Raw genomic sequence first — 23398 nt, 5'->3', positions numbered from 1 at the left:
GACTGTGGTCTCCAAGTTCTGTGTGTTCTCCTGTGAGTCCCGAATCTGGAGCTGTGAGACATGTCAACAAACAGAAGAACCTCCTCATTCTCTTTATTCACACCTTCACAACCCCCGCTAGGGGCAAGGCCAAGAGCCAAGGACCCAAACACACTCCCCAGGTACCTATATACATACATGCAGAGAACACATGTTTCCTGCCTCACATACACTTGGACACACATGGACACAGACATACATATGTACACACATTCCTCAGGTGGACTTCCAACTCTGGGATGAAGTCAGAGGTCCAGGCACCTTTCAGCTGGCAAGTTGGGAACACAGAGTCTCATAGAAATGAGCTCCAAACAGAACTTCCAGCTGAGAACCCCCCTCCATGGGGATCTACTGTCCTGCCTGGGTTCCACCTGTCCGTCCATCCACACCAGCAAGACAGAGTTATAGATGGAATCAGCTGAAGCCTTCCAAGATCTTCTACAGGTTTGGGACTCCTAGAAGAAGGAGGAAAATCAAGGGAGATAGTAGGACTGGATCTTGTCCCAGATTCCCTGAGAATGAGGGAGGAGACCCAGCTCTGAGCCCAACACTCCAAAAATGAATAGGGGAGCCCACCTCTGTGTAAGCCCCAATACCCTGAAGATGAGGGAGTGGACCTAGATCTGGGCCCAGGCACATCAAGAATAAGGCAGGGGATCCAGCTCTGATCCAGACATCCCAAGAATAAGGATGGATATCCAGCTCTGAGCCTAATACCCTGAAAATGAGGAGGGAGTCCATCTAGAAGCCCCAGTATCCTGCAAGAGACAGAAGAGACCCAACTCTGAGCCCAGGACTCAAGAACGAAAGGCCCATCCCTGAGTCCAGAAGTTACAAGAATGAGGAGACCCAACTCTGATTCCCAAAACCCTTATGACTAAGGCACCTGGCTCTTAACCCAGACACTCTAAATGAGGGCACACATCTCCAAGTCCAAACCTCCCAGAGGTCATACTCACCTGGAAGCTTGTCCACTGGAATCATCGGGGCCAAGAACCCAGACTTTTGGGGTCCATCCTTCTCATCTGGTCTCAACCTCAGCCTGGAGCACAAAAAGGAAGCTGTCTCCCTGACAATGTGGGGCATCTCAGTCTCTTCCAAAAACGTTTGTTAGTAAAGGGTCAAGAGAGGAAAGGGTGAGAATCATGAAGTTGGGGGCGGGAGAAGGAGGAGGAATGGTTCCAGAATCAGACACGTTCAGTGCAAAGTCATGAGGGGTGGGAACGGGTGTGGTCTATGGGTATCAGAGCCCCTGTGTGGGATCAGAGGATGAGAGGCCAATGGCAGTCACTTACCAGAGCCCCAGTGCCAGGGCCCCAGCCACCAGTCCCAGGAAAGAGAAGATTCCCAAAGATGCCAGCATAGCCACCTGCTCCAGGGCGTCTCTGTGGTCTGAGGGGGAGTGTCACGTACCAGCTGTGAAAGCAAGCCTGCCTGACCAAACTCGGTGCCCACTTCTCTCTGGGGCTTTCCCATCCTCTACCACCTTTGCCCATCTGCCCAAGCTCACCAAGTGGCCGCGGGTCTGGTAGGAGGGACGGTCTTGGGGGAGCAGGGCTATCCGCCTGAGGTTCTTCCTCTGGCTGCGCGTGTTGCTGGCCCCCAGCTGGTATCTCCTTCGGTAGGGGCCCTGGAGGGACACGAGACCTGAAGAGAACTATCCACGCGGGGTCGGGGCGGAGGCCAGGGCCCGCCAGGCGCCAGGCGAGGCCAGGGCCAGGGTTGGACACAGGGGCGCCTCGGAGCCGGAGCTTGAAAGGGCAGAGCCAGCTTCTGGGGATGTAAACAGGGGTGGAGGCTGAGGGACGGGGTTTAATCTGGGGCAGGGTTTAAACTAGGGCGGGGCTGCAGGCAATTGCCACGCCGCCCCCTAGCGCCGGCAGTTCCTCCGATAGATGCTGGGCAGCGGGGCCTCTGCCCTTTCCCTAGGCTCTGTCTCTCACCGGTGCTCGGAGTACCCCAGGCCTCGGGGCTCCAGGCGCTCCAGGTGCCTGCGTCCAGAAAGTCCCGGGCACTGACCCGCACGGCATGGGGCAGCCCAGCCACAGCGTCCGTGATCACCTCCTCCAATCCAGCCGGTTCCACCTGGCAGTGCAGATGGTTCGTCGGCACGTTATCCAGGTTATAAGCACTCAGCCTATCTGACCCCAGACCCAGTCTGCAAAGAGCACCCCTTCCTCCCAGTCCTGTCCCTGTCAGCCTGATGCAGCCGTCTGGGCCTCACGTAGGGTGGCTGGTGGTGTCAGGTCTACACCTAGTGTTCAGAAGACAAAAGTGCACAGTGGTTTTGTAGACAGGCTGTGACTTCAGACTGCCTGGGTTCAAATCTTTGCTGTTACCACTTACTGAGTGACCTTGGACCTCTCTCTGTGCCTCAGTTTCTTCATTTGTAAAATAGAGGTGAATACACCTAAACGAGATAATACATGTAAAATGTGTAGCACAGTGCCTGGCAGACAGACGGTGTTCAATAAATATTGGTTATTGTCTGAGGCAGCGGCTCCCCAGGCCTGATGCTGGCCAATCTTTGCCATCTCCAGATGTGGGAATTCACCTCTATCCACATCTGAGTATATGAGTGTTTGTATGAGGCTGTGCCTCTGGCTGAAAGGCACTCCTTTTCCTAGAAAAGTTATTTTTAAAAAATCACTGCTGTCTTCCCACAGATGGGCTGAGATCAGTTACAGCCCTGCAGGGCAGAGGCTCAGTCCCTCGGTCCCTGCTACAACCCCAGCACCCAGCACAAGGCCTGGCCCATGGAGAGCACTCTGTAAGGGAAGTCCACGGGGCGTCAGTGACCTGCCAGATCTGGTCACGTAGAACACCCAGGAACATGAAACTAGAGACAGGACCCACAGCCCCAGATTGGGACGCACTCCAAGGGCCTCACCGTGGACCAGGCTGGATGCTGTGCTGGACGGTACTGCAGCCGGAACTTGAGCAGGAAGTGGGGCTGGCGGGGCCAGGAGGCAGGGTACATCCAGCTGGCACGCAGGCGGCGAGGATAGCCAGGTACCGACTCTACCCGCAGCCCCTGGGGTGGGTCAGGGCGCACTGAGGGCAGTGGAGACACAAATTCAGGGCACAAGACAGGTACTCATCCCTTCCCCACCACCTCCCAAGGGAAGATGGGTGTGTGCCTAAAGGTCACTGAGGGGAGGCACTTCCAAGGAGGTTGGGGAAATCTTAAGCTTGATCATCCATTAGGCTCAGGACCTATCTGTCATCCCTATTATAAAGTAAGCTAAGATCTGAGGACAGATTTTTGAAATGTTTGTTGAGTGAGTTAAAGAGTGATTCTGGGACTTCCCTGGTGGCGCAGTGGTTAAGAATCCCCCTGCCAGTGCAAGGGACATGGGTTCGAGCCCTGGTCTGGGAAGATCCCACATGCCGCGGAGCAACTAAGCCCTTGCGCCACAACTACTGAGCCTGCGCTCTAGAGCCCGCGAACCATAACTACTGAGCCCCCGTGCTGCAACTACTGAAGCCCGTGCGCCTAGAGCCCGTGCTCCTCTACAAGAGAAGCCACCGCAATGAGAAGCCCACGCACCGCAACGGAAGAGTAGCCCCCGCTCGCCACAACTAGAGAAAGCCCGCGTGCAGCAACGAAGACCCAATGCAGCCAAAAATCAATAAATAAAATAAATAAATTAAAAAAAAAAAAAGTGATTCTGCTTTCCATCCAAGGAAGATGAGTTGGCCCAAATTCCAGCCAGAGCTTTGGTGACCCCCTTCCACACACAGATCAAGAGGAAGGAGAGGCCAGCAAGGGCTTCCATTGGGCAGGGAGGACATGAGATAGAACTGCCTTCAGCACAAGGCCTAGAAGCAGAGAGGCAGCACTGGGGCTAGGCAGCCAGGAAGGACTAGGAGGGAAGGGGGTAGTGGCAGCAGTCTCTAGAAACTGATGTAACCCTGCCTCCTGGGCTCTGATCTCCTTGGGTTCTTAGTCTCCATGGGGGCCATCTGTGGGCCGAAATGGGTCTATGTTGGGAGGGAACTATGTGGGAGCTCAGGGGAGGAGGGTTCTGAATTTGGGGGGTACCTGTACTCTGGGGTCCGTTTGGGGTCTCTGTGGTAGGGATTTGGGGAGAGCTCTAGGAGTGGGTACTCACAGATGCTCTGCAAGCTCACATCCAGCAGGCGTGTGCTGGCCCCCAGGGGGTTCACTTCAGTCACATTGATCCGGTACTGGCTCCAGAACTCTGCCCCACGGACTACACAGCGGGCAGCCCCTGGGGGGTCCTGTGGGCATGGCCAGGGCCCTGTGGATGGACTCATCCTAGGAGAGAGGATGTGGTCTTGAGCTTTGGAAATGCTCACTGTGGGACCCAGCTAGAGCCCCCAGCTTCCCCCTCATGTCTTACCTTTGGCCATCAGCTCCTGGTACCGTCTTCTTCCTGGCAGGGAGGAGGCCATCTGAGGTCAGGAAGGAAAGGAGGGTCCTCCTTCTCTCTCAGGCCTTCCTCAGGACCTCCTTACCTACCTCCCGTACCCATGTTTTGCTAAACACCCAAACGTATAGGTATACACACCGATCATGCACACACCTGTAGGAGGTGAGGTAGCGGGTGGGTAAACCGCTAACCTGGCTGGCACTCCAAGTGCAGGAGAAGTTCTCATAGTCAGCTGCTCGGCAGGAGACAACAGGGCGGACTGGGGGGTCTAGAGGCAGAGGGTGCAGCTGGAGACTGAGAAGTCCCCAGCCCCTCCCCATCCCAGAGGGCTTACTCAGGGCCTGGATTCCCCCAGGAGCCCCATGTCTCATCATTGCTACTGCCAACACTCCCTCCCCAACTCACAGCCCAGCTGCAGGGTCACCATGCCCCCAAGTGCACCATCCAGGGTCCGGCAGATATAGGTGCCCTCGTCAGTGCTTTCTGCCTGGGCCAGGACCAGTTCGTGCCCTAGACCAGAGTCAGGTCCCTGGAGCAGCCTTGTCTCCCCGTCCCGAAACCAGGACACCGGGGCCCTGGGGGTGAGATGAGATGATGACAGATAGAGGGAAGATTTAAACTATGAGTCAGACCATGTCACAGCTCTCCATTGGCTTCTCACTGTGCTTGCAGTAAAGCTCAAACTCCTTTTGCTGGCTTACAAAGCCCCTGGTGATCTAGCCCTTGCCTTCCTTTCCTTCTTCATCACCTTCCTGTCTCCCCCTCCCCCACTGCACTCCAGTCAGGTTGTGCTTCTTTCGGTTCAAGAGTGTGGAGCTCACGCCCACCTCAGGGCTTTGCACTAGCTGTTCTCTCTGTCAGGAATGCTTGCTTATACCCCAACCTTCAGAAATCAGCTTCAATGTCACCTCCTCGGAGAGGCCTTCCCTTATTACCAATAAAAAGTGATCGCTCACTTATCCTCTTCCACCTGACTCTCTTTTGATTTTCTGCCCTGCAGGTATTACTACCTGGCATCTTGCCTGGCTTGTGCACTGCTGTATCCCAGGGCCTAGAATAGACCAGGCACTTAGCAGGTGCTCAATACATGTTGGTTGAATGTTCTGTTGAATAAGGATGGTTTGAGGGTTAGGACAGACAGAGAGGTGAGGATTACAGATACAAGGGGCAAGGATGGGAGGGGTGTGAGGACTGGGCAAGGTCAAGAAATGGGTCATGAAAGGGTCCTGTCAGCCCAGCAGGCTGGTGGAGCACTTACCCAGCAGTCACTCCAGGGCAACACAGCGTCATGGCCCTGCCAGGCTGCCCATACTGGACCCCTGTTGAAGGCACTTCTGAGCAGAGGCTCTTCCTTTCCCTCTCTCCCACCCCACCCCACACTTTGTGAGAGTGAAAGGATAAGGGGTGGACTTTTAAGACCTGAGTGGGGTCATGGGGTCAAAACATCATGTTATAATCTGGAGACAGAGGTCAGAGAGCAGGGTAGAGAGATGTTGCCAGATTGGATGTCAGGGGTTGGGAGGATCACAGGTTAGGCATGAGGAGGGGCCACGGTGATGGTGGCAAGTCACAGGTCAGAGTTGGGTCATAGAGCAGAGTTTTTCTCACCTGGGGGGCCCCAGGCCTGGGGGCAGGGACAGGAGGCAGACACCAGGGCTGTAGCCACGGCCACCAGGACCCTGCTCAGCCCTGAGCAGCTGCTGCTCATCTGTGGGGAGAGAGGCAAGGTCAGCGATCCCCCATTCCCAAGATGGGAGGCTAAAGCCTGCCTCCTCCTCTTCCAGACTGGGGCCTTCTCGGAGGAAACCAGGTGCCCAGTGGGGTAAGGACATCAGACATCACTGGGGGCTCTGATGTAAGGTCCCCTTTCCACCATACGCCCAGCGCTGTGTGTGAGTGCACACACACGCACGCACACACACCCTCACACCCCCCTTCTCAGTCATGGGCTTAGAGCCCAGAACAAAAGCTGGAGGCAACAGACTGTGCCAGCACCACCCCCCGCACCACCCTTGGCACCCACCCCTGGCACCAAGTGTTGGCACCAGCTCAGTCACTCCCATTAACTCCTCCAATCCAGCTGTTGGGAATTCCGTGTCCATCCCACCTGGCCCAGGGATAGTCGTTGCCTCTGACTGACCTGAGGCAGCCCTCATCACCCTGGGGTGGGACTGTCATGGTGGGTCTGAGCCCACCCTGTACCCCTGCCATGAGGCCTAGCCCTGCTCTGGCTACCAAGCCTCCTCTCGCCTGGGCCTGGCTCCTTGCTCTGGGCCGCTCATCTGGGCCTGACTCTGGAATCTTGCTGGTCTTGAGCCTGCGAGGCCGGATGGGGCTAGGGTGCAGGCTGAGGCTGCGGAGTTAAGCAGATCCAGATGCCCTGACTGCTGCCAGAGGCTGGGGGCGGGCGAGGAGCCAGAAGATGGAGACAGGGTGGCGGGACGAGAGAGGAGGCTGAGAGAAGCTGGGAGCCTGCAGGAACAGGAGGCTGGGGTTGGGGCCACAGGACAAAGAGATGCTCAGAGATCAGGACTGGGAGGCGGTGAGAGCTCAACAAGGTGAGGGCTGGGCTGGGGCAGCAGGGTCTCAGAAAGGCCAAAAAGGTAACCAACCATGTGTGTATGGGGGACGGAGGTGCTAGGAGAGAGGGAATCCTGGATGGGAGAAAGCAGGATGAGGAAGGCAGTGGGGAAGAGGGAATGGGGGCAGGAGAAGGGGCGGATGGGGAAAGGGCCCTGGGCAAGGGCTCCAGAAGAGGGAGAGCCCAAATCCCTCCCAGGTAGAGCTGAGCAGGGACCTCCGCGTGTCTGTGTGTCTGTCCAAGTGTGTCTAGTGGCTCACCCCGGCCCCCCGGCCGCATTTACCGTGCTCAGCCCCGCCCTACCTCGATGATTCCAGTGGTTGAGTGTCCATGGCCTCCAGGACTTCCTCCCACCAGCTACAGCACCCGTCTCCGCTCTACTCAGTTCTGGGACCCCAGAATCGTCCCCTCCTTCCCCTTCCCCGCCCCCGCCCCTCTGGGCCATGGAGCTCAGCCGTCCCTAGCCAGGCCCCCTCCTCTCTCCTTTCTCCTCCCTCCTACTCTCCCACCCCCTCCCACCCAAGGCCCTGGGAAGGGAAGAGGCCTCCCCCTAGTCTGGAAAGGAAGCCACAGGCACAGCCAGGCACAGCCAGGCACAGCAAGAGGGAAAGGAGAGCTGCTGTGTCCCTGTCAGCAAGAGGTTCCTGTGTTTTCACACAGCAGAACACAGGCACATTCACGCGTGGACTCCCCAGGCACAGTCAACAAAGACACTCCCTTGAACACACGTGGACACAGTCAAATCAAAAAGCAGACACATACTCGTGCTCCCACTCTTTTCACTCCCCAGCAAGGCACAGCTGTCTGTGTTTTAAGGGGAAGAGGGCCCCATGTTGGGGGATATAAAGAAAAGCCAAAGAGTCCAGTTTCCCCCTCCCCTGGACGTTCCAGGCATTTCTCACCTCCCCCTCTACTCTTCAGGCCCCAGCACCAGGAAATGCCTTTGGTCCCTTGGTGCCAGACACACAAGACCCACACTTACCCTCAGACACACACTCTCAGACACAGCCACTCACAGTTACACCGATACACTCAGACATCCTCACTCAGACTCAGACACTTAAACATTTACACATACCCAGACACACACACAGACACACATCTCCCTCTTCCTTGCACAGCCACACACACACACTTAGCACTCCGCCCCTGGGATGGGGGGTCACAGCACTCTCTAAAAGCAACTCATCACAGTGTAAGCCCTCTCTTCCAGGGAGCTCTTAGCACGGCAGATCCCCCATCTCATCACCATTTCAGGCCCCCAGGTAGCCAAAGAGACAAAGGTGAACAGGGGAGTCAGGCACAGGGGCACAGAGAGAGACAGAGATGCAGAGAAAATGAGAGGCAGGACTAAAAAGCAGATACACAGAGATACCTGGGGAGACGAAAGTGTGAAGACACAGAGAGCACTAGCTCTAGGAAGACAGTAGTAGAGAGAGAAAAAGAAATATAAGGAAACTGAGTCAGACAGGGAGACAGAAAATAAGAAGCAGTGGACCAGTGACAAGGATTCTCAAGCACTAAAAGAAGGAGGGAGAGCCAAGTGTGCTGGGGATGGTCTGCTTACCCTGGCCACTAAGTAGAGAGGTCAGTCCCATTGGCTACTGAAGTGGGTCCCCAAAATGCAAACCCAGCTCCACTCCTCCACAGTCTAACAGTTAGGACACAGGACACACGCCGAGTGCAAGTCTCATTCTTCCTCTGCCATGCTGAAGTCACACACTGGCACACACAAACCCAGCCATCCACTCTCACACTGGCAGACACAGTCTCAAACTCCGCAGAAACCTTCCCAAAACACATTCCCTGATGTGGTCACAGGCCCTCTCACACACACACAAACGCACGACCCGGTCTCTGCCCCCAAACTGCACACTGACACACACACACACAGCCACATGCAGACTCAGCCACAGTACAGCGACACCCGCAATCACACTAGCTGACAGTCTCACCAAGCGACACTTGCGAAGTTTCGCACACTGACAGCGTCACACACAGCCTTGCAGTCTCTCTCTCTCTCACACACACACACACACACACACACACGCACTGACAGTCCGTCAGTCACTCCGGGCCCTTCAAATCCCACACCCCCAGGCCCCGCCCTCTCCTGGCAAGGCTCCCTCGAGTTCACCCGCGGCCCCATCAGGCCTCACCTTCTGCGGCCGCCGCCGCCAGCGCCCTCCGCCCTCGCCCTCTGCCCCGGCCTCTACTCCCTGCCGCCCTGGGGCCCCGCCGTGGGGCGACTCCGCCCAGGCACCAATGGAAGGAGAGGGGTGAAATAGGGGGGCTCGACCCATTGGAGCCTCCAACTGCCAATCACCTCCACACCCACCTCTGCCGGACACTTCCTGTCCCGTCCGGGACTGAGGAGGCTGCCGGGGACCGAGTCTGGAGCCGGGTTTCTGGGTCCCGGCCTGAAAGCCTCTCCTCCTGGGACAGCAGGACCAGAGCTCTCAGGCCCCTCCCCGTCCACCCCCCAGCTGTCCTCAAACAAAGCCTCAAGTTCAGTGGCTTAGGAGCTACTGGGCAGGTGACCAGAGAAGCTGAAGGTGCCCCTGACTGCAGATAAGGAAGGAGGTGGACTGGTTGTAAGGCAGTGGGTCTCAAACGTCGCTGGACACTGTGGTTTTGAAACTGTCAAGCCACACTCCAATTAAATCAGTACTGTTTAAAACTCCCCAGATGATTCCAAAATGCAGGCAAATAAAAGGTGTAGGATCAGGTGTGTGTGTTTGTGTGTGTGCGTGTGTGTGTAGCTATGTATGTCACCCATCCAGGGTTCCACTCCCCAGCCAATGGGGGCTCAAGGGAAATGTGTACCACATTTGTCTGAGCTTCTTCCAAACCAGGGTAACACTCCTAGTTGACCCTTCCCCTCCAGGGTCTCTAGGAAGAAAGAATCCTGGACCGGAAGGCAGGCAGCCACGGTTCTCCTGGGTCAGATCACCACTGTCCAGCCTTGTGTGATTTCCCCTCCCAGAGACTCAATTCCCTTGAGAAGAATGGAGACAAAAAGTGTTCTGGACATTCCCGCATTACTCACAAGCTCCTGTCCTCACCTAAAAGTTTGGAGGACCCTAGGTGGCATCATGTCTCCTGGGTTGTATGACTTGTTATTCCCACAGTTACAGTCTTGCCAGGGAAACAGCTCCAGAGGGGAGGGGGTAGACCCAGAGTCACTCCAAAAACCATCCCCTCCTACCATGGCCCTGAGGCTCCTAACTCTGGCATCCCCTTCCCTGCCAGAGCTGTCTTCTGCCCTGTGCAATGATCGGGGCACAGGGGCAACAGAGGTGTACAGAGCCTGTGCATACACGCTGCACGTGGGAGTCTGGAAAGGCCAAGGACACAAAGCCACGTACACGTTCCCTACCCACCCCTTCAGCCTCTGTGGGCTGGAGCAGAGCCAAGCTGCAGCCACTCACAAAGCCAGGGTTCTGGCCAGGAGCCCAGGGTCTGGCCACTGACCAATGGGACAAGGATCCTGTTCACCCACTCCGACCAAACCTTCAGTCCCAGGCTTGGTGAGCTGACACCCTAGGGATGGTAGTAAAGGGGGCTCTGGCCTTCCCAAAGCCTCAGCCAAAGACAAGAACAAAGGATTCTAAAACCATTTTAAACTGGGATGCCTTTGTTACTCTAGGAGTAAAAGCCAGACATGACACTGAGTATTAATTTTGTTCAGAGATTTGGGGCAAAGAGGTGGGGAGGTTGTGCCCTTAAGTTTTTTGCACATCTGTTGGCAAAGAAAAGTTGTGGCTGGAGCTACGCCTTCGGCCTTTAACCCTAGACCCCCAAGGATCAGAGTTCACACTCCTCTGGTGTTAGAATATGTGATTAAAGTTTGAGAAGCACAGTTTTATTGATCCCACATCTGCCCAAACCCTAGGCCCTAGTTCCCTCAGGCAGAAGGCCCTGTGGTCAGTGTGGTCAGGCGATGGCTGCTGTCTCCGTCCTTCTGCCCCAGGCGGTAATGAACCTCAGGAAGTGCCCTTAGTCTCTCTGCAGCCTGGGAGGGGGAAAGGGGATAATCAGAGAGGGTAAGGGCTGCCCAGAATGGTGAGTGCTAGGAGACACTAGACACTGGGGGAGAGCGTGTGGGGTGGGGAGGCTGGTGAGAACGACCACTGGAATAGCCAGAGGATGAAGGAGTCAGCTCCTGAGTCCCTAGGAATACCCAGGTCGTGGGGCTTCTCAGGGTCAAGATTGTTGGGATCCCTTGAGGAAATAGGAGAGAAAAGGGGACCCGAGGACCCAGGGTGCTCCAAGTCCAGACCTGCTCAGGGGTGAGGTCCCTCTGGGCCTGGGCAAGCATTTCATAGCCAACCATGAATTTCCGGACTGTGGCAGAACGCAGGAGTGGAGGATAATAATGAGCATGTAGCTGCCAGTGATCCCAGTTGGCACCAGCCTCCGATCCCATGGGAGCCCCTGGCGGGGAGAAGGCAGAGATAGTCGGGAAGGGTCCTTTCTTAGTTCTTCAGCCTAGCTCTTACCCCCAGACCATAGCAGGTACATGACAACTACATCTTCCAGCGTTCCCTGCCAGAGAGGAGACAAGGCGTTGGAAAGCCCACTGGGAGACATAGTTTCACCACGTTCGCTTCTCCACCCTCAGTGCCAGCATCCCTGCTCTGAACACTTTCCCAGCAAGTGTTCCAAGGCCTGCTGGGAGTTGCAGTCCACTAAGCTGGGACCCAAGAGCCCAGAAATGGTGTTGGGGATAGATATGGGTACTCAAAAAGCCTCACCATGCCAGCCCATGGAGTAGGGAAAGGATGTCTCAAATAGGTTGTCATACTTGGTCAAGAGCTTCTTCATGATGGAGGCTAGATCTGGAATCAGAGCCTGACTCTCAGTCTGGGGCCCAGATGCTGGCCCCACCAGAACCATCCCCATCTAAAGCCTGGCCCCAGGGTCCCAGCTGGGAGACTCACCGTCACGCTCAGCCGGGGTCAGCTCAGGCAGCCGCCGCACATGCCGACGGGGCAGCAGTAGTGTCTGGAAGGGCCACACTGCCCAGAAGGGGACCAGCACTAACCAATGCTCACTGGTTAGGACCAGACGGTCCTAGGCCGACCAAATGGAGATGAGGTCATCAAGGTGGGTGTGAGGGGGGTCGGCAAATAGGCAAGGGAAGGAGAAGAAAAAATGTACCCAGAAACCGATGGTTTCTCACCACTCCATCACTACCACCCTAGTCTAAGCCATCATCACCTTTCCTTTAGCTTATTGCTATGTCCTCCTAGCAAGTCTCTCTGCTACTTCCCTTCTACCCTCCTCCTTCACACACCTCTCCTTTTTGGGGTGAGGTTACGGGCTTCTTGTGGACACAAGATCCAGCTTTCTCCCACCTTCCTGAGCAACTCTTGGTGGCCGTACTCCATTAGCAGGGGCTCTCCATGCTGACTCTGATAGGCCCGCTGAGATCGCTCCTCACGCTGGGCAACATCTGGCAGGAAACTGCTGGCCCACACCTGTCAAGGGGGAGGAGAAGAGCAGACAGATCCTTCACCTCCAAGCCTCCACATCACTAGCATACTTCCTCTGTTTTCCCTTACTCCAGTTCCCCACCCGACACTGTCTTGGACTCAGCCCAGATATCCACTGAAGCCCCTGACACACATACCTGGCAGTGGGGATGGGGGTTGGAACAGCCCATCATGGCTCCTTTGTTTTCAAAGATCTATGAAGCAGGGGTAGGGAGCTTTGTAGCCAAAAGGACAGCAAGTCAACCCCTCCGAACCACAACCTGTGGAAATAAAAATGCCACTTCCCAAAACCAAACTGCACCACCCCCTCCCTGCCCATCTAGGGGAGAAGGCGACCTCACAGACCTGCACCCAAGGGTACTGGGCACCCAGCTCCTCTGTGACTGAGGCCCATGCATCAATGACAGCTCGGATCTCGGGGACTGACATGAGTGGCAGTGTCACATCCGACCAGGGGTGGAAGCACATAACCTTACTAGATGGTGAAGGAGGGAGAAATGACAGAGATATAGGGCTCATTGTGCTGGGGGCAGGGCCCAACCCCAGTGCTCAGTCCAGGCCCCGGGCTGAAGGGTGTAAGAGTGGAAATTCATAGTTACCAAACTCCTCGAGCAGCCTCTGCTTGGAAAAGGGGGTGATCACTGGGTCCTAAGATAAAGGGGTATCACTCTCTGCAACAGAAGTCTCCCAACAAGGTCCAGCCTCTTTTCTCCCCAACAGCAGCTAGATCCAAGTTACCTGGACTAGGGGCATCAGGCTGCAGAGCTGGGAAGTCATTGTCAAACAGGAAGGTGCCTTCATAGTGGGGATTCACCTACAGAGAAGTATGGGCTAGAAGCATCTGCTGGCCCATACCACCAGTCATCTGATGGGCTTCAAGGTTACAAGGCGGGAAGAAGTCCACTCTGAGGTCAAAAAGACTTGGTGGGATATGACCCAGAGGTCCACTCCCCTGTGGGGTGCGGGGCTAGGGTCCACTCCCCTGTAGGGCGAAGAGAAGCTCTAAGGGCAGTGGATGGGGAACTACTTCCCCCGGGCCCAGCCTGCAGAGGTAGGATCTAAAGACTTACCTCTCCATTGGCCCGTGTGGCCCCCGGACACAGAGGGTTGTGGGGGTCATGGCGGGGTACTGTCGTCAGAAGCGGGGGTTCTACCTGCCCCTGCCAGGGCCGCTTCATGCGGTGCGCTGACACCAGCACCCACTCATCTTGTAGCGGGTTGTAGCGGATATGCTGATGCTCTGGGGGCAGACCGTCAAGATCAGTCACAAAGCCCTACGCCCCTTTCTCCCCTGGGTCTCACCCACCAGCAGGCCCAAGCTCGGATGCACCCTCTTGTCCCCACCCTACTCAGGAGCTAAGGGCCAGAGCTTGGGCGTTCCCAGCGCCAATCAGCCTGCAGCCCCAACACCGGCGTGTCCTTTCGCCGCGCGTGCCTGGACGGGTGGGCGCGCCGACCTGCGAGCAGGGACGACAACTTCCTAAGGAAGGGGAGGGCTCAGCTTCGCGTCCTAGCGAGTCCCGGCCGCCCTGCGGTTACCGCTCGCCCGGAAGGTTGTGGCCATGGCGTCCGCCTCCGACGCCGCTCAGGACACGCTCCGCTGCGCGACAGGAGGCCACCGGGTGGAGAAACCTTCGGGAACTTCTGCCTGCTCACCTCGCCCCCACCTCCTAGTCGGCCCGGCCCCGCCCCGCCCCGCCCTCGCTGATTGGACAACCGCCAGCACGTGACTGCCTGAGGGCCCGCCCGGCCACCTGGGGGCGGAGTTCAGGACTGCCTACAACTACAGGGGGCGACTTTGATGATCCCACTTTAGGGCCAAAGACACTAACTGCCCCGGAAGAACCTCTGTGAAAGCTGCTTACTACAGATCCCTCGGCTCTAGGATGCTTACAAGACTTATTTGCTGCCTTAAAGTCATTCATCTGGTCATTCATTCAGCAAATATTTACCTACTGAGTATCTACCACCACGTGCCAGGCCCCTAGGCTCCACATGGCGCAAAGGGATGTCCCTGTGTGCACGAGTCAGGCATAGTCTCAGCCCTCCCAGAGCTTACATTCTAGGGTACGTCAGGGTATAACCCTGGATCCACAGTCACCTCACTCACCTGCTTGGTGGCTCTGGCAGAGGAAAGGCAAGGGGGTGGGGGTGAGGGGCTGTGGGGCTTGATCTGCTTCAGCTAAACCTTGGCTCAGGTACTGTCTGGAGGAGTGGGTACCTCACTGTAACCATGCCCTTGCCCCACCAGGCAGCAGAAACGGGTTTGGGAAAAAAGGGCTAAGTAATCATATTCTCTCTCTCTCATATGCACACACACAAAAAGCACAAGAAGTGGTCAGGGTAAGAGGGCTATAAGAAATCTGAAAATGTGGGGAGGACAGGACTATCAGTAGCTCCAACCACCATCTGGGTGGGGTCAGGGGTGTTTCCTTTGCACACCCCTGTCCCTTCTCCAACTTTTCCTTGGATCAAACCAGTTGGCTAACACTAGGATAAACTTCAAATTAATTCCTCCCCTGACACTTTATAGAACCATCTAAATATTGTCTGAACCTCCTCCTCATTTCACAGTGGAGAACCGAGGCCTCAAGATCACCCAGAGGATAAGTGGCCAAGCTGAGATTTGAACCCAAGTTTCCAAGCTCTTCCTGATGCTTTGAAATGCCTCTGAGACTTCAGTGAGTTTTTGTTTGTTTTTTGGCCATGCTGTGTGCAGGATCTCGGTTCCCCGACCAGGGACTGAACCTGTGTCATAGCAGTGAGAACCCAGGATCCTAACCACTAGGCCACCAGGAAACTCCCTCAGTGAGCCTTAAGATAGAAACCTAGTGAGCTAGGAGCTGGGCAGTAGCAGTGAGGCCCCTTCCCCCAAACCAGGCCAGGACAAGCCAGGTGTTTTGCTGAGCTCAGATGTAAAAACTGGGTCATAGGTCATTTACCTTATCTCTGCCCCAGGGGCCTCAGACTGGAATCTAAAGAGGCCACTAGGTAGAGGGCAGGGAGCAGGGAGCTGAGAAACCAGAGTTTTACATGTCCCACTGGCTGCACATGTAATAGGGAGGGAAGGGGGATAAAAGATACACTTTTTGTGGAAAGGGAATGTTGCCTTGCTATTCCAGTGAACAACAGATTTTGCTACAGCATCAGCCACTGCAGCTGCCCCCACAACGGCGCCCTGAGGGGAATTCAGGATGGAGAAAACCAGGAAGCATTATCAGCTTTTTTTTTTTTTAACTATTTGCTTATTTATTTTTGTAAATACTTTTTTTTTTTTCTTTTTTGTGCGGCATGCAGTATCCTAATCCCCCAACCGGGGATCCACCCTGTGCCCCCTGCATTGGAAGTGTGGAGTCTTAACCACTGGACCGCCAGGGAAGTCCCAGCATTATGTGCTTTGGTTACTGGTTTCTGTCTGACTTACTTCACTTAGTATGATAATCTCTAGGTCCATCCATATTGCTGCAAATGGCATTCTTTCATTCTTTTTTATGGCTGAGTAATATTCCATTGTATATACGTACCACATCTTCTTTATCCATTCATCTGTCGATGGACATTTAGGTTACTTCCATGTCCTGGCAATTGTAAATAGTGCTGCAATGAACATAGTGGTACGTGTATCTTTTTGAATTATGGTTTTCTCAGGGTATATGCCCAGTAGTGGGATTGCTGGGTCATGTGGTAGTTCTATTTTTAGTTTTTTAAGGAACCTCCATACTGTCCTCCATAGTGGCTTTATCAATTTACATTCCCACCAACAGTGCAGGAGGGTTCCCTTTTCTCCACACCCTCTCTAGCATTTATTGTTTGTAGATTTTTTGGTGAGGGCCGTTCTGACTGGTGTGAGGTGATACCTCACTGTGGTTTTGATTTGCATTTCTCTAATAATTAGCCTTTCTCTTTTTAAAACGGTGTGTCCTTATCTTTGACAAAGGAGGCAAGAATATACAATGGAGAAAAGACAGCCTCTTCAATAAGTGGAGCTGGGAAAACTGGACAGCTACACGTAAAATAATGAAATTAGAACACTCCCTAACACCATACACAAAAATAAACTCAGAATGGATTAAAGACCTAAATGTAAGGCCAGACACTATAAAACTCTTAGAGGAAAACATAGGCAGAACACTCTTTGACATAAATCACAGCAAGATCTTTTTTGACCCACCTCCTAGAGAAATGGAAATAAAATCAAAAATAAACAAATGGGACCTAATGAAACTTAAAAGCTTTTGCACAGCAAAGGAAACCATAAACAAGACGAAAAGACAACCCTCAGAATGGGAGAAAATATTTGCAAACAAAGCAACTGACAAAGGATTAATCTCCAAAATATACAAGCAGCTCATGCAGCTCAATATCAAAAAAACAAGCAACCCAATCCAAAAATGGGCAGAAGACCTAAATAGACATTTCTCCAAGGAAGACATATAGATTGCCAACAAACACATGAAAAGATGCTCAACATCACTGATCATTAGAGAAATGCAAATCAAAACCACAATGAGGTATCTCCTCACACCAGTCAGAACGGCCATCATCAAAAAATCTACAAACAATAAACGCTGGAGAGGGTGTGGAGAAAAGGGAACCCTCCTGCACTGCTGGTGGGAATGTAAATTAATACAGCCACTATGGAGAACAGGATGGAGGTTCCTTAAAAAACTAAAAATAGAACTACCACATGACCCAGCAATCCCACTACTGGGCATATACCCTGAGAAAACCATAATTCAAAAAGATACATGTACCACTATGTTCATTGCAGCGCACTATTTACAATTGCCAGGACATGGAAGCAATCTAAATGTCCATTGACAGATGAATGGATAAAGAAGATGTGGCGCATATATACAATGGAATATTACTGAGCTATAAAAAGAAACGAAACTGAGTTATTTTTAGTGAGGTGGATGGACCTTGAGTCTGTCATACAGAGTGTAAGTCAGAAAGAGAAAAACAAATACCGTATGCTAACACATATATATGGAATCTAAAAAAAAAAAAAAGGGTTCTGAAGAGTCTAGAGGCAGGACAAGAATAAACACGCAGATGTAGAGAACGGACTTGAGGACACAGGGCGGGATGGGGAAGCTGGGATGAAGTGAGAGAGTGGCATGGACATATATACACTACCAAATGTAAAATAGATAGCTAGTGGGAAGCAGCTGCATAGCACAGGGAGATCAGCTCGGTGCTTTGTGAACACCTAGAGGGGTGGGATAGGGAGGGTGGGAGGGAGACGCAAGAGGGAGGGGATATGGGGATATATGTATATGTATAGCTGATTCACTTTGTTATACAGCAGAAACTAACACAACATTGTAAAGCAATTATACTCTAATAAAGATATTTTTAAAAAAAGAAAAATAGGGCTTCCCTGGTGGCACAGTGGTTGAGAATCCACCTGCCAATGCAGGGGACACGGGTTCGAGCCCTGGTCTGGGAAGGTCTCACATGCCGCCGAGCAACTAAGCCCGTGCACCACAACTACTGAGCCTGTGCTCTAGAGCCCGTGAGTCACAACTACTGAGCCCGTGTGCCGCAACTACTGAAGCCCACGTGCCTAGAGCTCATGCTCTGCAACGAGAAAAGCCACTGCAATGAGAAGCCTGCACACTGCAACAAAGAGTAGCCCCCGCTCACCACAACTAGAGAAAGCCCACGTGCAGCAACGAAGACCCAACACAGCCAAAAATAAATAAATAAAATAAATAAATTTAAAAAAAAGAAAGAAAAATACAAAACAGTACAAAATAAATAAATAAAACAAAACAAAAATAAAACAGTGTGTGCTGGAGAAGATTTCTGAAAGACCAGGTAGGGGAGCTGCAGACCTAGACAGTCCCAGAGGACTCTGTCTGAAACAAGGGGGCAGAGACCAGATTTGCTAGTCCCTGCTACGCAGGGTTCTTAAAAAATGGTCAACTCAGGAGTGTCACAGAAGCCAGAGCCAATACAAAAACATGTTCCCTCAATCCTGCATTTTCCTCTAAATAATCCCTTTTTTATCATTCCCTTCTTGGTCAAATTTCTCAAAAATTAGTTCATCTTCCCAGCCTCTACTCTTACCCGCACAGTACACTATAACATGTCTTTTGCCCTGTAGTAGTCAGGGTAAATAATCTTAGCTGCTGTAACAAACAACCTCCAAACTCAGTGGCTTAGTACCATAGTCCATTGTGGGAGAGAGGGAGAGCTCTGTCCCATGCAGCATTCGGAATTCTCCACTACTTAATTGTATGTAACTATATTAGATAAGACAAGAAAGAAAGTGTCAAGAATTTCACAAAAGATTTTAGGAGCCAGACCTGGAAATGGCATATGTCATTTCTGCCTTTACTTCATTGGCCAGAACACAATCACATGGCCTCACCTAACTACAAAGTAGACTGGCTGCCCAAGAGCAAAAGGAATGGATTTGTGAATGTATAGCATAATCTCTGCTACATGCCCATACTGAGAAACCCAATGACCATTTCCAGTCATTTCATAGGACCACTCAATTATATTTGACTGTGTCGACCATTCCATCACTCTCATGTGTGAGACTACACTCTTCCAGTTCTCTTCTGCTTTATGTTTTATTGATATAACTAACACATATGACACCACATGCCAGACACTAATTGCTTTGTAAATATTAACTCATTTAGTCTTCATCACAATGAAGGTATGTACTTTTATTCATCCCATTTTACAGATGAGAAAACTGAGTCACAAAGAGTTTAAGTAACTTGCCCAAGATCACACAACCAGTAGGTGGCAGGAGCCAGGCTTTTAACACAGTCAGTCCTGTCCAGAGTGTCTTTCTTATCACTGCACTATGCTGCCTCTTTTTTCTTCTGTTTCTTTTCTGCTTCTCTTCCTTTTTCACTCCCCCCATCCCCGCCGCCACCGATAACCTTCAGTTGGCTTACAAGGCCCTCCTCTCATATTTTGTACTTAAGAATAAAGAATGAATTGTTGGCCCCCAGAAGACCCGACGCTGTGTCTCTCTTCGGTGCCTTTGCTCTTGGAGTAGGTCTCACTGGCTCACTGGAATGCCCTTCCCATCGCTCTTAAAGACACTGCTCAGGTGTCACCGCCTCCAAAAGCCGTCCATAACGTTCCCAAGTAGAAGAGCCTCCTTCCCACCTTCTGTGCTAGCAAAGGCGGGCCTTAACCATCACAAGTCCGGAAGGCTCTGCTTCTGGGCTCGCCTGCTTCACCAGTCAGTGAGCCCAGGCGGGCCAGTCCATTCTGGGTCTCACCGCCATCCCCGCAACCCCAAGTAGAACCGCGCTAGGCGAGAGCATGCCTAGAGACAAACCCCAACGCCTGCAGCTAGGAGGGCTTGGCCCCGCCCCCTTGCCTGACGCGCGCAGCGCCGCCCCGCCCTTCGGCTCACCCGGCTCCCCGCTCCCCGAGAGATAATGGTTCGACCCGAGAGGCGGTGCCCCGGTGCCCTGGCAGTTCCGATTGGCCAGGGCGAGCCGTACCACGGCGGTGGCGGGGGAACGGGTCGTGGACGGCGCGCCAGAGACACGGAGGCAGTGAGGGTCACAGCGTCAGGCCCCAGCTCTCTTTGCGCTGCGCTGGGCTAGTCCGCCCGCTGCGATGCAGTGGGCCGTGGGCCGGCGGTGGGCGTGGGCCGCCCTGCTCCTGGCGGCCGCCGCTGTGCTGGCCCAGGTGGTCTGGCTCTGGCTGGGCACTCAGAGCTTCGTCTTCCAGCATGAAGAGATCGCGCAGCTGGCTCGGCAGTACGCCGGTGAGGCGGCGGGTGAGCGGGCGGGTGGAAGGCAGGGGGCTGGGGAGGGCCGGGCGTAGCTGGAGGTTCTGGGGGCACCGTTCCCCAGTTCGTGACCGATGCTGGCCCTGACTTGGTTGTTCCTCTGCCCCCGCCAGGGCTGGACCACGAGCTGGCCTTCTCTCGGCTGATCGTGGAGCTGCGGCGCCTGCACCCAGGCCACGTGCTGCCCGACGAGGAGCTGCAGTGGGTGTTTGTGAACGCGGGAGGTTGGATGGGCGCCATGTGCCTTCTGCACGCCTCCCTGTCCGAGTACGTGCTGCTCTTCGGCACCGCCCTGGGCTCTAGCGGCCACTCGGGTCAGTGCTGGCGGCGGGCCGGACTGGGAGGCTGGGGCTGTACAAGGGCCCATGCCCTCCTTCCTGATGTTCGGCCAGGCCATCGAGTGGTGCGGATACCCTGATATTCAGTGTCCGTTTGATTGTCCCTCAGGGCGCTATTGGGCTGAGATCTCGGATACCATCATCTCTGGCACCTTCCACCAGTGGAGAGAGGGCACTACCAAAAGTGAGGTCTTCTACCCAGGTGGGTAAGGTGGCTCTGTTAGAGAGGTGGGTCTCTTCATTCTTGGGTGCCTGTAGTTGGGGGAAGGAGGCATGGCATGGAAAAGGGGTGCGTTGAGGGGCCCTCCTCCTAGTTTCTTTGCCCTCTAGTTAAGCCACAGGTGGTTGCTTGAGGCAGGGTTCAGGGTCTCCGTTGCCTTCCTCTGTCAAATGGAAACAAAACATAACAGCTTCCTGTTAACCACGTCTGATTTTAATCATCCAGTATTCCAGCAGTTGTTGGGGAGACAGTTGGGTAATCAGAAATGCTCTCATGCCCCCAAAGACAAGGCAGATAGTTGTCTTCCCTCTTGTGTATAATGAAACATTTGGATTTCTAAGTAAGTTTGAGGTTGAATGTTACAAGCATGGCAGGCACTGTAACTGAACAGCTACATTTCTCAGAAAGCCTAGCAAGTCTTATATTCACCTCTCTCTATCTAACAGGCCCAGCCCAAGTTTAGCTAAACTTCTGCTTGTCATGAGTGAGGCTTGGGAATGCAGACTTCCATGACTCCCAAACAATGGTGCAGGGCCAGGTGAGGCTTCCCCCAAGAGAGGACATGAGCCAGGTGGTGCCACAGAGGAAAGTTTTAAGAGTGGCCACCTTAGCCTCTTACCCTTGCAGATGGGCAGCCAGGCCAGTGAGGTAAGGCTTTTTCTTTCCTGAAGCTCCCTCTCCATTCCCTACCCCTAGACAGCCCGCAGGCCAGGGAGGTGGTGGCAATGGGAGGGCAGGGCCAGGCTCTTCATGTGGGTGCTCTCTGTCCCCCCAGGGGAGACAGTGGTGCACGGGCCTGGTGAGGCAACGGCTGTGGAGTGGGGGCCAAACACATGGATGGTGGAGTACGGCCGGGGTGTCATCCCATCTACCCTGGCCTTTGCGCTGGCTGACACAATCTTCAGCACCCAGGACTTCCTCACCCTCTTCTATACTCTTCAAGCCTATGCCCGGGGCCTCCGGCTTGAACTCACCACCTACCTCTTTGGCCAGGATGCCTGACCAGCCAGGCCTGAAGGAGGACCTGTGGATGGACAGGAGCGGGCAGGCCTGTACACATCCACCTGCTGGAGCCCACGTGAAAAGACATGGACATACTCACAACATGCAGATACTGAGTTCCTGGTGTATGAGCAGGGACACACATGCATACAACTAAACATAGTCATGGGAACACATGGGACACACATTCAGATACTGAATCCTGTGTGTACGGCAGCATTACGCATTCACACCCATGCAGAGAGGGAGCCCCACGTATATACCAAAGGGGCCAGTCATGTTCGAACACATATCCCACAAGCTCGACTCACTAACTCAGGCCTTTCCAGAGCTTCTCTGCCCCTAGTCAGGGCTCTGGAGTTAAGGATGGGGGTGGCTATTACAAACTGCCTGGGTCTGACCCTTCAACCCAGCAGCCATTGGGGGGGATGAGGGAGAAGAGGAGCTGCCTGTGGAGGCTCCCTTCACCTGCAGCTGTGATGCCCTTCCCCTTCATCTCCTTGTCCTCACCATATGCCTTACCCCATTCTGTTCCCCTGCTATGCAAGTACCCTCATGGCCTGTCCCCACCCTCGCAACCAAGTTAGCTGGAGAACCAGAAGACTGTGGCACATGCTGAGGTCATACCTCCCTCCAGGGTATAATGGGGAGGCTGGCCTCAGCTGAGGGCCCACTGCTGGGGTGAGGACCTAGACAGGTGGGCCCAGGTCCAAGGCGTTGCCGCTGGCCTAGAGAAAGCCTTTTCTGCACGCACACACACAAGACACTTTTCACAGCTTCCAGACTCTGCCTTTGCTGCATTCTCTGTCCATCTACCTGTGTCTGTCAATAAAGACCTGTCGAACAGTTTCATTTCTTTTCATGTCTGAGCAGCAGGAGAACCTCTAACTCCTGGGGGCCTCAGGAAGGCCTCTCCCTTGCTGTGTGATTCAGTTTATGACAGCAGCTTTTTACTATATACTTTAGTGTTCCCAGGAATCACCTAGTAGGCTCGTTGACTCTACAGATTATTGTGCCCAGTCCCCAGAGATCAGTTCTGGGTTGAGGCCTTGAGATCAGCATGGTTAATAAGATTCTCTCCACCAGGTTTGAATGCCACAATTTAAGAAATTCAGGGCTGGGTGAGGCGGTGTGTGTCCTGCTCTTGGTCTCGCCTCTGCCAGTGCTGTTCTGGGCACAGTCCTGGGACTCCTGCCCTGGATGACCACGGGGTGGCAGTGTGCAGCCACTTTTGAGCTGAAAGGCATAGTCATTCTCCATCTGCTTTTTTCTAGGTTTCCAGGGTATCATGTCCACATCCACCCAGAGCAGGAGTTCTTCCTCTCCAGTCTGCCTTTTCCAGGACCCCCCACTTCTGTGGAGGCTCCCGGGGCTGGGGAGCAGGCACACTATCTGGTGGTGTCTAAGGTAGTGGGGGGCTGGGACTAGGATGAGGCCAGAGAGGTGCCTGAAGTACACACTCCCAAGGGTCCTGCACTTACCTCACCCTCCTCCTGGCGCTGTTCTGAGGATGAGCAAGGCCCAGGCCTCTCACTTCTTAGGATTC

The 23398-nt window shown here is 53.9% G+C and overlaps 3 protein-coding genes across 7 annotated transcripts; 1 reads left to right on the top strand and 2 right to left on the bottom strand.

Moving 5' to 3' along the window:
• Positions 1-77: 77 nt before the first annotated feature.
• Positions 78-9256, bottom strand: IL11RA (interleukin 11 receptor subunit alpha). 2 transcript variants are annotated; one of them, XM_068552591.1, is made up of 13 exons: positions 9177-9256; positions 6045-6144; positions 5695-5755; positions 4842-5011; positions 4590-4704; positions 4407-4439; positions 4155-4321; positions 2930-3093; positions 1983-2124; positions 1550-1669; positions 1335-1431; positions 999-1081; positions 78-494 (listed from the first exon to the last, which is right to left on the bottom strand). In XM_068552591.1, the coding sequence occupies exons 2-13, from the start codon at positions 6142-6144 to the stop codon at positions 478-480; spliced, it is 1269 nt and encodes a 422-aa protein (XP_068408692.1). In that variant the 5' UTR covers positions 9177-9256; the 3' UTR covers positions 78-477. The 2 variants fall into 2 exon arrangements, with proteins under 2 accessions (XP_068408692.1, XP_068408693.1); XM_068552592.1 differs by lacking the exon at positions 9177-9256 and adding an exon at positions 7321-7405.
• A 1599-nt stretch (positions 9257-10855) lies between these two features.
• On the bottom strand, positions 10856-14181 carry GALT (galactose-1-phosphate uridylyltransferase). Of its 4 annotated transcripts, none has more exons than XM_068552279.1 (11): positions 13973-14181; positions 13586-13755; positions 13254-13329; positions 13115-13163; positions 12861-12990; positions 12653-12709; positions 12378-12500; positions 11961-12093; positions 11775-11858; positions 11300-11454; positions 10856-11032 (listed from the first exon to the last, which is right to left on the bottom strand). In XM_068552279.1, exons 2-11 carry the CDS (start codon positions 13691-13693, stop codon positions 10925-10927), a joined length of 1023 nt encoding a protein of 340 aa, XP_068408380.1. In that variant the 5' UTR covers positions 13694-13755; positions 13973-14181; the 3' UTR covers positions 10856-10924. The 4 variants fall into 4 exon arrangements, with proteins under 4 accessions (XP_068408380.1, XP_068408382.1, XP_068408379.1 ...); XM_068552281.1 differs by lacking the exon at positions 11300-11454 and adding an exon at positions 11520-11565 and having other exon boundaries at positions 14055-14181; XM_068552278.1 differs by having other exon boundaries at positions 14055-14181.
• A 5752-nt stretch (positions 14182-19933) lies between these two features.
• SIGMAR1 (sigma non-opioid intracellular receptor 1) lies at positions 19934-22701 on the top strand. Its single transcript, XM_068552030.1, is given in 6 exon segments — positions 19934-20036; positions 20039-20071; positions 20074-20268; positions 20406-20606; positions 20740-20832; positions 21626-22701. Coding segments are annotated over 6 exon segments (852 nt in total). The 3' UTR covers positions 21853-22701.
• The last annotated feature ends 697 nt before the right edge of the window (positions 22702-23398 follow it).

The sequence above is a fragment of the Eschrichtius robustus genome, chromosome 10 (assembly GCF_028021215.1).
Source record: "Eschrichtius robustus isolate mEscRob2 chromosome 10, mEscRob2.pri, whole genome shotgun sequence".
Taxonomy (NCBI): domain Eukaryota; kingdom Metazoa; phylum Chordata; class Mammalia; order Artiodactyla; family Eschrichtiidae; genus Eschrichtius; species Eschrichtius robustus.
Note: the sequence above shows the minus strand (reverse complement) of the source record. Positions and strands in the feature narration are given on the sequence as shown.

Excerpts from the sequence above, each read along its gene's own strand:
- GALT (XM_068552278.1), bottom strand. The coding sequence starts at position 14,079 with ATGGCCACAACCTTCCGGGCGAGCG. Across the intron at positions 11,859-11,960 it reads GACCCCGGCTGAGCGTGACG|ATCTAGCCTCCATCATGAAG; the intron begins GTGAGTCTCCCA and ends CTCTGATTCCAG. Across the intron at positions 11,455-11,774 it reads CTACTCCATGGGCTGGCATG|GGGCTCCCATGGGATCGGAG; the intron begins GTGAGGCTTTTT and ends TCTCCCCGCCAG.
- IL11RA (XM_068552591.1), bottom strand. The coding sequence starts at position 6,144 with ATGAGCAGCAGCTGCTCAGGGCTGAGCAGGGTCCTGGTGGCCGTGGCT. Across the intron at positions 5,012-5,694 it reads TGCCCTGGAGTGACTGCTGG|GGCCCCGGTGTCCTGGTTTC; the intron begins GTAAGTGCTCCA and ends TCTCACCCCCAG. Across the intron at positions 1,432-1,549 it reads ACCAGACCCGCGGCCACTTG|ACCACAGAGACGCCCTGGAG; the intron begins GTGAGCTTGGGC and ends ACTCCCCCTCAG.